Here is a 14,148-nt window from a genome sequence, read left to right as displayed (position 1 = left end):
GGCAGGAGGAGAAGGGGACGACAGAGGATGAGATCGTTGGATGGCATCACCGACTCGATGGACATGGGTTTGGGTGAACTCCAGGAGTCGGTGATAGACAGGGAGACGTGGCGTGCTGCGGTTCATGGGGTCGCCAAGAGTCGGACACGACTGATCCACTGAGGTGAACTGAACTGAACTGAGGCACTTAATAAGTTAAAAGGCCCCCAAATTATCATTTCTGCTTTGGTTTTCTTAGAAGTGTGTTGGTAGTTCTTTCCTATGATAATGTTGTAAAAACAAAATATTTTTTAAAAGTTGTCTATATTTCCAACATTATTGAGTCTTCTCCTAACTGTTTACCCTGTTGGTCAGTCTCCCCTGTCCCCTTGATATCCCCTCTCAGTGATGCTCCACCACCATCCTTCTCTTACCTAATCCAGGGAGGACCCCGTGAAGAGTCATGCATAGCTCCCCACTGCTTTCCTGTTTTAATTCTTCATCCCCTGAAAATTCCAGGTGACATTTACAATTCAGTTTTTCAACTTTTATGATCAGGACTTGTTTCTCATGGAGCTTAATCCTGAATTGACTTGTGCCCTGGATGTGGACTTCATAGTCAACTTGATGCATCTGGAATTAATTCACTTTTATGACCTTTCTCCTCACTCTGCCTTTGCCCTAGTTCCTTTGAACTAACTTGTCTCCTGGTTTAAAGGGACACAGAGCACACCAGATGGCCCCTGGGGGAAATGATCTTTTATGTAGATGCTTAGGGTCAATGACTGTCCATTTCTGAATTTGTACTTGCTTTATCCACCCATTTTCTCATTTTGTTGATACTATGGAATTCACTGCGTGAGTCCTGTGGACAGACGACTTATCACAGGCTTAGCCATTATGTACTTTCTTTTGCCAGAATTTGGTTATTTCTGCCAAAATGTTCTAGTGAAGAGTCTTTTGGTTAAGAAGAAGAGAGAACTGTGACTTTGCTCACCTAAAAAGGGAAAAGCGTTGCACAGAATGAAAGTTGTTTTGGAATTCAAGGCAAGGAAAGGAAGCAAGCCCAGGCCCATCCAGACTAGGCCTGCAGATTGGAAAGCTGTTAGAAGTCAAGTTAGCTTCTAGAGCCCAAAGAAACCAAGAAACTCCTTTTCTGTCCCATTTGAGCCCTCTTTTCTGCATGGTCATCTCGCCTTCCTTTCCTTTTCCTCTCTCTCTGCTCATATGCAGATCTTTCTTTGGGAACTGGCTTCCTCTGTATTCTTACAACTTTTACCTGTTCCCCCAAAATATCTTCTTCAACATCAAAACCTCCAGGAGTTTTTAGCTCAAGTGCCTACCACTGATTAGCGCCTTAGTGTTTTAATTACACAATCCCAGGATAAGGATCTTAATTGTATCAAGTAGTTTTGTTTTTCTTTTCATTCAGTCTAAACAATTTGTAGATTACCAGAAGACTAGCTTTGGTGGGTGGAACTCTACTGATGGTAGAAGGTGGCTTTGGCAAGGTGGCTGTGGCAATAGAGGCAACTTCATGTCAGGTCGACTTCTCTCTCTCCCTCGGTTCTTGTCTTGTCGTAACAAAGATTTGGGATGGTAGACTAATTACAGCTCACAGAGACAGGATTTCTCAGTTCCTGTCTCAGTGTAGCAAGGATTTGAAACTACTGACTGGTTACAGCTCAGTTACAGTTCTTTTACTAAACAGAGGGGATAGTACATTCCCAAGACGTGGGAGCTGACTCCAAAGGAGTGGCTGTGAGCGCTCTCTGCTTCCCTTTTTATACTCCCTGTCTCCTCTTGATCTGCCCTGTGCAGAACAGGGCTTGTACCCACCACCAGTCAGGAAAGGGAATGCAAATAGGTGTATGCTCAAGGCTGATTGGTAACTGCAAGTTGTATAATGACAGGGGGCCAAATGTTATTTGAATGGCCTTATAAGGACATTTAGTTTAATTAAGAGCAAGTACAGGTTTCTTACTAGGAAACTGACTACTGCTACTAAGAAGTGATATGTCATTTTAAAGTCACTTGAAGTTGTCAGATAGTGACTCTGAAACCGTCCTGTTCTGGTACTAAATGTGTGGGAGAATGACGGCTGCAGGAACTGTTCAGTGGTCTCGCTTGTGTGTGTGTGTGTGTGTGTACATACGTACCTGTATGTGTGTGCTTTATCTTTTGAGGGGAGGTGGTGAACACTGGATTAGGAGTTCAAAGACCTAAGTTCCATTTATGGTTCTGTTGTGACTTATAAATTATTAACTCTTGAGCCTTGATGCCAGATGCCTTACAGGTACTGGTGAAAGCACTCGACAGTTTTCAAAGTGCTATAAAAATGCCAAGTTGATTTATTAGCTGAATTATGAACTACTGGAATCAGACTGGCTCATGAATAAAAGTTATGTTGTGCTAACTTTGAACCCCTCCACCTCAAAAAGCAAGTAATTCTTTATGATGCCAGAAGAACAAGATTCTAGAAAACTAAGTTTTGTTTGCTTTTTATAATATCTATTTGCCACTTTACTAACTCCATTTCTGTCTCTTTTTAATGCTGCCTCTTAGCATACGCTCCATTCAACACTCAATTAGCATGCCTGCTATGAGGTAAAGTATATTTTCACAAAATGTAGTTAGTCTGATGCTTTCTTACTTTTTATCCAGATGTTTCTCTTGAACTGTTCCAAAGTAGGAGCTAGAAGTCTGCTCTAAACAAGCTGTGAAACCTGTTATCAGCTTTCAGTTGGTCCTCCCAATGTTATTAGGCTGGTGTAAGAAATCCACTAAATGTTTGTGATTTTAAAAAGGAATTATTATTTCTACTTTATTTTGTAAATGTGTTAAATTGTTTCATTCTGGAATCTGTTTAATTAAAAACAAATTGAACACTGCTCATCTGGTCAACCTTTTCTTTTCATGGATGGAGGTGGCCCACCTCCTCTGTTCACATTAGCTTTACAGTCTCCCTTTCTCTCATCCTCCCCATTTCTACTTCCCTCATCCCATTGTGACATCTGGAACCAACTGGGATCTGATTCTGTGTCCTCTTCCACCAGTAAGCACTTTACTGTCTCACCTGACCTCTCTATAGAGGCAGAGGATTTTTCAACAGTGTACACTTGACTTGAACTTTAGTGTCCATTGGGACTACCTGGAGGGTTTGTTACAAGTCCCGCCTAATGGGCCTGTGTCGACTTTCTGATTCTGTAAGCCTGGGATGGGACCTGAAAATCTGCTTTGCTAACAACTTCCCAAGGGCTACTGATACAGCTGGTCTGGGGACCACCCTTTGGGACCGACTGCCCGTCACCATGGTGGGAAGAGGGAAGCTCATTTTTCCTTCTTCTCGTATTTCATCATGGTAGTAGGAAGTGTATTGGAGGTCAGGTGGATAGTATAAAAGCTTTGGAAACCCAGGAGAAATCGACACACAGGCACTGTGATCCTCCCTAACTAACGTGGATGAGTATGAAGGCACAGGAGAGGCTTCCTGTGGGCTTGGAGGGCCTCTGTTCATTGGGGCAGCTTTGTGAAGTGGCCAAATCCAGCTTCCTGCTCCTCCCTTCCTTTTGGTCTCTGTTTCTCTGTTATGCTGCTCCTGGGAATCAGGATCTCTGGTGTGGAACCTCCTGTGGTTTGCTTGTCCTGCCCTGCTGAGCTGACGTGGGTTCGGGTAGAAATCTTGCCAGGCAACATATGAATTTAAACATTAGTTCTAGACTGTAGCACTTTAACCAAAGTCAGACTGGGCTAACAGTGGCTTTTTCTTATACGGTGACAGGTTGGTGGAGGAATTGATGGACTCAGTGTTGTACCTGACTTTGTTCCCTCTTCTCACACATGTGTTTTATCTGCATGTCTAACACTGGCTCTGTGCAAAGAATCAAAAAGATTGTTGTAAAAATCTTAGAACAGAAGTTGATAATCTCACATAATAAGACACCATTTATATGTATGCCTATGGTACAGTTGTTACATATGGTTTGTGTGGTCTTTTGCTGATTGAGAATAATGGCGAAGGGGAATACAGTTAACCAATAATGTTTTCTGAATTGTTGAAATTTTTGTTCAGTGTGTGTAATTTTATTATCTATTTTTCTTTTCTCTCCATAGAAACTCTCCAACTTTCAAATCATTTGAAGAAAAGGTCGAAAACTTAAAGGCAAGTAAAGAAATGAATAGGGTCTTTCTGTTATCTTGTTTGGTGCCTGAACTTTCTTTGTTGTGGGTAGATTATTCAAATTAGAATTTCCTTTCAAAAATATTTAAAAGAACTTTAATAACTTTAATCCTTACCTTATTAATGGATATTTAAGGTGATATATTGGAGAAGGAAATGCCAACCCACTCCAGTATTCTTGCCTGGAGAATCCCATGGACAGAGGACCCTGGCAGGCTACAGTCCATGGGGTCACAAGAGTTGGACACGACTTAGCGATTAAACCAACCAAAGTGATACATACTCTTAATAAAATTTTTTGAGTATATATTGTAGTATGACAGCATGAGTGCTGAAAAGAAATGTATAATTTTTAAAAGTAGTACTTCAGAAGTTTGTGCTGCTTTTTGTATTATTCACTTCAAATACTTTTGTAATTGGACAAAATGTAATACAAATCTCATTCTAGAAAATTAAAAACAATATAGAAAAGCACAAAAAATAAAACACCAAAAAATGGTCCTACAACCCAGGGACAGTGATATGTTGTAGGACTATACTGTTACACTTAAAAAAAAAATTAACCAGGGACTTCCCTGGTGGTCCAGTAGTTAAGAATCTGCCTTGCAATGCAATGGATGTAGACTAGATCCCTGGTTGGGGAACTAAGATCCCACATGCTGTGGAGCAGCTAAGCTGGAGAATGGCAATTAGGGAGTCTGGGCACCACAGTGAAAGATCCTGCATGACACAAGGATGATCTTGTATGCTACAACTAAGACCTGATGCAGCCAAATAAATATTTTTTTAAAAAAAGAATTAACCATAAATCATAAACATTTTTCTGTATCATTAAGTATTCTTCAATATTATGTTTAACGGCTGCTTGCATAGCCTTATAATGGATGTTGTTTGTTCAGTCCTTAATTATTGGACATTTTTATTATTATGACGATGCCATGGTGATCAATGATGATTCACCTTTGTTTTTTGATGGCTTTGATTTTGGTGAAGGTGGACATTTGCCCATAATAATCAACTTTATGAATTTGTAAATTGCATTATCTTCAAGATTATATTTGAAACTATAAATTCATCAAGGATCACAAGTGATGAGAAATGATGTTTTGTTCCCATCCACTGTCCAACCTTCTCCACAGAGTTTGTACAAAGCCCATATGTTCATTTTTTCCAAAACTAATTCTGGTAATTATGGTGGATATCTTTAAAATAAAATATCTTAAGTAATAAACTTAAAAACAAATTAAAACTAATATCTTAAGTATTAAGATAAAACTGATATCTTAAGTATTCCATATATATCAGCTTTAAAATACTCATATTTTATCTTTCAGAATTGTAATTGAGTCACTTCTTTTTAAATACAGCTTTTTAAAATTACAGAATCAGGGTGTGCTAATAGAAGAAAAACCAAACACTGTATCACAAGCTGGATCTTTTTTTCTTGCATATAGAAACACTACTCCCACCTTTTCTCTTTCTACATAAATGTGTTTTTCAAAAAGGAATCATACTGTACACACAGCCCTGCAACTTGCTCATTTAATGCCCCCAGCATGCATGCTCTGATGAATCCATAAATGCAGGCCCCTGTTCTTTTTGCTCACTGATGCTTTTCAGTGGCCTGGAAGAGTCCTTGACACACTGCAGCTACTTAATACATATTTGATGAGAAAAAAAATTCATCATAGTCATTATTCTAGTTCAGCACCAGAGGCCTGCTTTATTCTTAATTCCTATTTAGGTATTTGAAAACGAACTGTGCATTCCAAGAAGTCAAGGTTTTACTCTAATTCAGTTCTCAAAATTTTAGGAATATCATAGTCTTTCCTTGAAATCTACCCTGAATGTTAGTTTTTGAAATGACTAGCTGGAAAACCAGGCAGCCTCCGTTCTTTTAACAATGAAGAGGAGGAGGAACTTCCAGGTCATTACTATGTACTTTCCTCTGGAGTATATTCAGGCTCTATAAAATCAGTTTTTGAAATATGACTAGGCACCATTCAGATTTCAAAAAATATAATTTTTAAAAGCATATAATGTATTAGACAAATACCACAAAGGAAGCTGTAAAATATAGTTGCATTCTTGGGATATAGTTTTTCCTAACTTACATTGATATTCAGTTAAACATGGGATCTACTTGTACTTTCATTTAGGTTTTGGATTGAGTCATTAACTGTGATTCTTGAGCATTTGTCATGTACCAGGAGATGAGTATTGGGCACTGGGAATACCACAGTGAGCAAGAGTGACACAGATGCTTTCTGAAGATGTTGAGGCAATTAAATGGCCAATGAAAATAAAGGGAGGGTAAGGGCTTCCCAAGTGGCTCAGTGGTAAAGAATCCACTTGCAATGCAGGAGAGGCAGGAGACGCAGTTTCGATCCCTAAGTTGGAAAGATGCCATGGAGAAAGAAATGGCAACCCACTCCAGTATTCTTGCCTAGAAAATCCCATGGACAGAGGAGCCTGGCAGGCTACAGTTCACGGAGTCACAAAAGAGTTTGAAATGACTTAGTGACTAAACAACAGCAGCAAAGCAGTAGGACAGTGGAAGTCAAGGGTGCAGTGAGGATCAGTAGTGGGAATCTGTCACCCTTGGCAGGAGGGAAGGTCAGAGAGACCGCTCTGAAGATGCAGTAATGTAAATGGAGGCCTTTAGGTTGAAAGGAATGTTTGAAGCTTTGGGGACCCTCTGAAGAACTTTACTGTGCTATAGGTTATAGAGCAAGAGACAGAGCTAGAGAGATAGGTGGACCACGTTAAAGAAAAAGTGGGAAGCCATTGAAAGATTTTAAACAATCCAAGTTGTGCATTCTTCTATGCATTTTAGTAAGATCACTGTCGGCCCTGCAGATCTAAGGGGAGAGAGACTGGAGAAGGAGACAAGGTGGGAGGAAGGTGTTGTAATCAGGCCAAAGTTGATGGCGTATGAGTCGAGCTAGTGCCAGTGGGACAGGGTCAAAAGATATTTAGAATTTAGAAGTGACAAAAAGTTAGTGCTTGACTGGATGGGGAACAAGATGGGGAAGGACCAAGGATAAGAAAGCAGTCTGGCCGGGAGGTGCTACTGCCATTCATGGCCTTGGAGTAGGAAGGGACCAGTGGTGGGGAGGAGTTATTTTAGACTTATAACTTGCAAGAGGTCTTCTTAACATTTTCTTATAATTAAGGAATGTTTTAATAAATTTAATAACCATACAGTAGATACAAATTATGCAAATTTTTCAGACAATTCAAAGATTTTGGATGGGAGGCCAAAAAGAATGAGAGAGAAAATTTCAACTAGATTCCGACGTTAATGAGTCTGTGGCCAGTCATGACTGAGCTAAGAGCATTATTTTGTGTCTGGGAAACATACATGTATTTCTTTCCTTTGTTTTACTCAATAATATTTCACAAAATATTATCTAAAGAGAGTTCAGTAGATTCTTTAGCATAACAGGCCTTATAAAATTTTATAAATTTTATAAAGATAAGTTTCCCTGTAAAGAACAATAAGCAGATGGGGGGAAAAGTAAAGGGGTAGAATTTACCAATTTGAATATTTTCAGCATGGAAACTGCATAAGTTTTTCTATGAAACCGCATGGAACATGACAACAGTACTCAATTCTGTACAAAGAGAATAATCACTGAGCTCAGGCTCCTGGTTTATTTTTCCTTCAAAGTAAGATTTGAGTTACTTTATGCAGAGTCAGCGAAGTGTGTGTGTCATAACGTCTCTTCCTTTTTGAACTTTTCAAAGTCTAAAGTTGGGGGAAACAAGCCTGCTGGTGGTGATTTCGGAGAAGTCTTGAATTCGACTGCAAGTGCTAGTGCCACCAGCACGGAGCCTCTTCCAGAGCAGACACAGGAGAGCCTGTGAGCCGCCCACCTTTGTTCTGCTACTCACTGCCAGATGCTGCAAGCAAGATCCAAGCACATCTTGTCAACATTCATTGCCATGAACTTCCACCAGATGTGCTTTCGTTGAGCTTTACATATTCCTTTGACCAAATAGCTTGTGGGTTGAACAATGTAAAAGCATCTTCACTCCTATTCCTGGGAAACACCCTTTGATGTGCATTTCAGGCCCTTTATTTAGGAAATATCACGATGAAAACACATCTAGTACCTGGGGATCCTCTCTAGAATGATCTAAGAAGCTGTGGGTTATCATAATTACTTACACAATTGCTCTGGGTATGGGCTACCAGTTTGATCTTTGTCTTCTATACAGGTTTCTGTTTTTCCTCTTTGAATCTGTATATTTGATTTCTAGATTAGATTGTTCTTTAAAATGATCTGCATCCTGGTTATTTAAAAAGTTTTGGCGAAATGTTCTTTACCTCCAAGGGAAGAACTATCAGCTACACAAAATATTTTTGAATATAGTTTGGGGATAAAGTATCTTATATCTTGGGTGCCTGAAGACACCAGACTAAAGAAATCCACTCTGTATTCAGTTTCTTATAGTTTTGTAAGTGACATTATGTACAGTAATTCCAAATCCTAGGTGACCTGAGAGTGGAGCCCTTTGTTTATCACCATCTGTGACAGTAACCATTTGAGTGCCATGGTTATTATGCCACTTATAGCTACTTACTTTTCACCAGATTAAAATTTTAGTTTTGGAGGAAATTATAAGGTAACATTCTAAATCAAGCATACTGTATTATCAATAGGTTGAAATTAGAACACTGTCCTCAAACATTCAGTTCCAAACCCTGAAAGTTTTTTTTAGATCTAGGTAGCTGAAAAGTGCTAAAATCAATCACATTAGGGGAAACTCTGTCTTCATTTAATTCACTTAGCAGCATTTAAAATGAGCACACCAAGTTATATGACTAATATAACTTGAAAAAATTTTATACTAAGGGGTTGGTGATAACTCCTGAGGATTTCATGCATTAACAAAAATTAACTCATCATTTTCTACTTACTTGTTTTCAGTTTGTTAGAAATTACAAAATGATACTGTAGGCATTGCCCCCTGTTTTGAAAAGTGTCAGGGCTGAATGAACCAAAGCCTCTGGAAGTATCTGCATGGAGGCCAAGGTACTCTCATTAACTCTAGCAGTTACTTACTCATCACCACTATCTTTTCCTTATGCTGTATATGGTTATGGCCTACAATGTTGTATTTGTTATTTATCAAGTTGTGATTGTTTTATTATTGTTTATGCCAAATGTTAATTGCCAAGTTTGGAGTGACCTAAAACATTTTTTAAAAGCATGACTAGATTTACTTGGGGATAAATTATCTTATGAAAACCAAATCTGAAAAGCTACAAGTGTTGATTGTTATGAAGTACCATGCTGCCCTTCTTGATTGCTGGAGCTTTTGTGAGCACTTCAGATGCAACTGAAACTATGCTCTATCACATGTGAAAAGCTTAATAAATTCTGTGTATCAGTAGCACAGGTCTCAATATTTATTATGAGACCAATGGTCTGGAAACAGGTTGTTGTATTACATAATCAACTGGTGCCCAGGCTTTAAAAAAAAAAAAAAAAAAAGACAATTTTTTACCATCTGCTTTATATCATTGCTTCATGGTATCAGACTACCATAAACTATTTACTTGAAAAGGCTTTAAGGCAAAGGTTGTTGAAGCATTGTCTCAGAGGAATCCATGTGTATACATTTGTCTTTTAAAAGAGATACTATGGTTACTCAATAAGGCTGGTAAGTTATTTTTTCAACCAATTAGTCTTTCCGTTGCTTTTATCACATCTTTCATCACATTGATTCTTGGATGTCCTGCCCTGTTACTGTCTTTTTAATAAGGCAAAATGGAGAAGATGGCGGTTTCTTTAGTTAAATGAAATATCCTCAAATCTCTTTATTTTATGGGAGAAATGATAGAGATAGGGTTGGAAGGTGGGTTGGGTGTATGTGGGTACTGGTGATGGTTGTAAAAGAAGAAAATGGAGAAACACTTTTATAGACATCTACCTATAACTTAATTTAGAAATGATTTGATCTATGGCAAAGCACTCTGCCTCTAAAGAAGCAACAAAAAAGTAGAGGGAGAATAAATGTAGAAAAATACACATTAACTTAGAAATCTTATTCCAAGTAGTCTCTGTGGAAGATCCAATATTACAAATTCACAGATATTTAAGCAATTTAGAACACAGTAATTACTAAGAACACCAGAGAGGGATCCTGGTTATTCTACTGTGTTTCTTATTTGACACTAGAAGAACATCACAACAAGAGTGAGAGCTCAGATACTTAAGGATTCAAGAAGTGTGACAGAAGAAAACAACTCCTAAAATTATCCCCTTCTTACCAAGAATGTCCTTAACTTATGGAGCTCGTGGGAAATAAAGCAAGAATTCTTACACCTATGAAGCCAAAGTAATCCAAGGAAAAGAGTAGAAACCATTGGATTATTTTAGTAGTAATTCAAACTACTGAAATAGAGGGGGGAAAAAAAAACCACATTGAATTTGGAATATTTCTGGATCTGTTAATGAAGAAATACTACTGTTTATTTTTTTTGTGTGTGTATAGTATTTGAAAACAATAAAAATTCTATAATTTGGGCATGAGTTCTTTTGTATGTATTACCTATCTGCTGAGGAAAGGGGTAAATCCATTAATTATACAACTTCTCTCCAGACCTGTTATATCCTGTATATAGAAAGAACCAGGAGTAGCTGTATGGAATCAATTTATCAAACAAAAAAGCTACATGCTGACTACACAAAGACATTTGTAAATGACTTTTTGCCCAGTTTGTGCCAGAGATGCTGCATAAGGCCTTATGTAAGAATTGCGTATTTCTTTATATTAAGACCCAGATGACAAAACAGATTTTTACCCCTAATGGAGAGACATTGGGCCATTAATTAGTGAATTGTCCCATTGTAATTGGATTAATTATAGAGACCATTTAGTTTTCAGTTACTAAGAAAGCATTATCACTTTTAAGTAAACCTACAAACCACATATTTCAGTTACCATGTTCTGATTCTGAAATAAAAATGAACCAAAATTAAAAGGAGCCAAAAGAACTCACATGCCTATCACCTGCCAGGACTTCATACTTAAATGCTGCTTGGCCACCTTCACTGTTACCACTTTCCACCCCATCATGCTTGAAAGTTTTCCTCTTGGTTTCTGGAATTCTTTTCTCATTTTCCTGTTTGACTATTCTCTGGCATTCTCTTCTTCCAAATCCTTAAATGTTATGGCCCATCTCTGGTCATCTACATGATTTCCTTAATGATAGCATTCATCTCTATGGTTGAAAGGACTTATCTTTACACTTATACTCATCTCTCTTGCCAGTGTATCACTAGCCCTTTTTTCCAGGTTTTCTTGCATGTTTGAAAGGCATAAACTTCTAAATCACCTTGTGATCACTTCCATCTAGCCACTAGTAGCCACTATTTGAGCTTTCAGTAGGTGACGGGCATTTCACACCCACTTCCTTCAATTCCTCACTCAAGGTTGTCATGCTATCATCATTTTATAGATTACAGCCAGCAAAGAGCCAGGACTTGAATTATATTTTATTCACTTGCCATCTGCCATTACTATTTTTACAAAGCATACTAACAATTTGCAAGCTACATGGGAAAAAAGCAGCTTGTATTTTTAATAAATCAAGAAGGAAGGTGTGGTTCAAGGAATCGGAGCAGGATCAGAAGGGGCCATGATGTTAAAATACTGCCATTAGCGTCGATGTTACTATTGGCACTAATATAGGGAAGGACAGTGTGCAGACTGACTCAGTCCTTCCCAATTTTATCTGATTCTTCTGTTGCTCTGCCCAAGGCAGAGAACTAGGCATGCCTGAAGTTAGTTGATCCAAAAAAACATCAGAATTTGTCCCCAAATGCATTATCAAAACAAAGGAATTTATCATCTGGCTAAGACAGGACATGAATATAATACAGCCATTGATTTTTTCACCTGGGATATTAGCGATCCCATTTGCTGTGTAGATGCTGATTAAGTTTACAGAGCACTTCCTTAAACTTGAGATAGAGACTAATAACTTGGTTGTATGTGAGGAAACCAAATCAGCAACAAAAAATTGGCTCGCCTGCAATCAGGATTGGAGGTTGAATTAGAACTAAGAGCACTGGCCAAAGCTTTTCACTACACTTTTTTTTTTTTTTTTCCTGAAGGGAAACAGAAGTAGCAATAGCCTTAGAAAGTAATGCAAAAATGTCTTAGGCAAGACTTCATCAAGAGGCAAGGGAAATAAACAATTTATGTACCAAAGGAGAGAACTCACCTGGAGCAGAATTTATCTTATGCTCTCTACTGAATTTAAGGCTTGCCATACAGGTGGCTAGTAATAATGTCATGTGTGATTCATACATTTATGCACTATTCTAAGGTTAGTTCCTTGGTATCTCTAATTTTCTTGAGGAGGTCTCTAGTCTTCCCCCATTCAATTGTTTTCCTCTATTTCTTTGCACTGATCACTGAAGAAGGCTTTCTTATCTCTCTCCTTGCTATTTGTTGGAGCTCTGTGTTCAGATGAGTATATCTTTCCTTTTCTCCTTTGCCTTTCACTTCTCATATTTTCTCAGCTATTCGTAAGGCCTCCTCAGATAACCATTTTGCCTTTTTTGCATTTCTTTTTCTTGGGGATGATCTTGATCCCCATCTCCTGTATGTCTTGAACCTCCATCCATAGTTCTTCAGGCACTCTTATCAGATCAAATCCCTTGAATCTATTTGTCACTTCCACTGTATAATTGTAAGAGATTTGATTCAGGTCATACCAGAATAGCCTAGTGATTTTACCTACTTTCTTCAATTTAAGTCTGAATTTGGCAATGAGTTCATGATATGAGCCACAGTCAGCTCCCAGTCTTGTTTTTGCTGACTGTATAGAGCTGCTTTTTCAGCTACAAAAACAGAATCAATCTGATTTCGGTATTGACCATCTCGTGATGTCCATGTGTACAGTTATCTCTTGTGTTGTTGAAAAGGGTGTTTGCTATGATCAGCATGTTCTCTTGGAAAAACTCATTAACCTTTAACCTTTGCCCTATTCATTTGGTAGTCCAAGGCCAAACCTGCCTATTACTCCAGGTATGTCTTGACTTCCTACTTTTGCATTCCAGTCTCCTATGATGAAATTTCAGTTCAGTGCAGTTCAGTTGCTCAGTTGTGCCCAACTCTTGGCGACCCCATGAACCACAGCACACCAGGCCTCCCTGTCCATCACCAACTTCCAGAGTTGACTCAAACTCACGTCCATTGAGTCAGTGATGCCATCCAACCATCTTATCCTCTGTCGCCCCCTTCTCCTCCTGCCTTCAATCTTTCCCAGCATCAGGGGCTTTTCAAATGGGTCAGTTCTTCACATCAGGTGGCCAAAATATTGGAGTTTCAGCATCAACATCAGTCCTTCCAATGAACACTCAGGACTGCTCTCCTTTAGGATGGACTGGTTGGACCTCCTTGCAGTCCAAGGCACTCTCAAGAGTCTTCTCCAACACCACAGTTCAAAAGCATCAATTCTTCGGTGCTCAGCTTTCTTTATAGTTCAACTCTCACATCCATACATGATTACTGGAAGAACCATAGCCTTGATTAGACAGACCTTTGTTGACAAAGTAATGTCTCTGCTTTTTATTATGCTGTCAAGGTTGGTCATAGCTTTTCTTCCAAGGAGTAAGCGTCTGTTTTATTTCATGGCTGCAGTTACCATCTGCAGTGATTTTAAAGGCCCAAAAAATAGTCAGTCATTGTTTCCCACCTATTTGCCATGAAGTGATGGGACCAGATGCCATGATCTTAGTTTTCTGAATGTTAAGCTTTAAGCCAACTTTTTCACTCTCCTCTTAAACTTTCATTTAGTTTAAACTTTCTTTAGTTCTTCACTTTCTGCCATAAGGGTGGTGTCATCTGCATATCTGAGGTTATTGATATTTCTCCTGGTCATCTTGATTCCAGCTTGTGCTTCATCCAGCCCAGTGTTTCTCATGATGTACTCTGCATATAAGTTAAATAAGCAGGGTGACAAT

General features: G+C 38.6%; 1 protein-coding gene across 3 annotated transcripts in view; it reads left to right on the top strand.

Moving 5' to 3' along the window:
• TPD52 (tumor protein D52) overlaps positions 1-10,704 on the top strand; it is a 122,328-nt gene extending 111,624 nt beyond the window's left edge. For 2 of the 3 annotated variants that reach the window (XM_070477210.1, XM_070477208.1), the window contains 3 exons: positions 2,545-2,586; positions 4,093-4,141; positions 7,910-10,704. In XM_070477210.1, the coding sequence (XP_070333311.1) occupies positions 2,545-2,586; positions 4,093-4,141; positions 7,910-8,029 (211 nt within the window). In that variant the 3' untranslated portion in view covers positions 8,030-10,704. The remainder of the gene's footprint in view (positions 1-2,544; positions 2,587-4,092; positions 4,142-7,909) is intronic. The other variant, XM_070477209.1, reaches the window with a different exon arrangement.
• The last annotated feature ends 3,444 nt before the right edge of the window (positions 10,705-14,148 follow it).

The sequence above is a fragment of the Odocoileus virginianus genome, chromosome 15 (genome assembly GCF_023699985.2).
Source record: "Odocoileus virginianus isolate 20LAN1187 ecotype Illinois chromosome 15, Ovbor_1.2, whole genome shotgun sequence".
In the NCBI taxonomy this organism is placed as follows: Eukaryota; Metazoa; Chordata; class Mammalia; order Artiodactyla; family Cervidae; genus Odocoileus; species Odocoileus virginianus.
The sequence above is the reverse complement of the archived record's forward strand: the minus strand, read 5'-3'. Positions and strand labels throughout refer to the sequence as shown.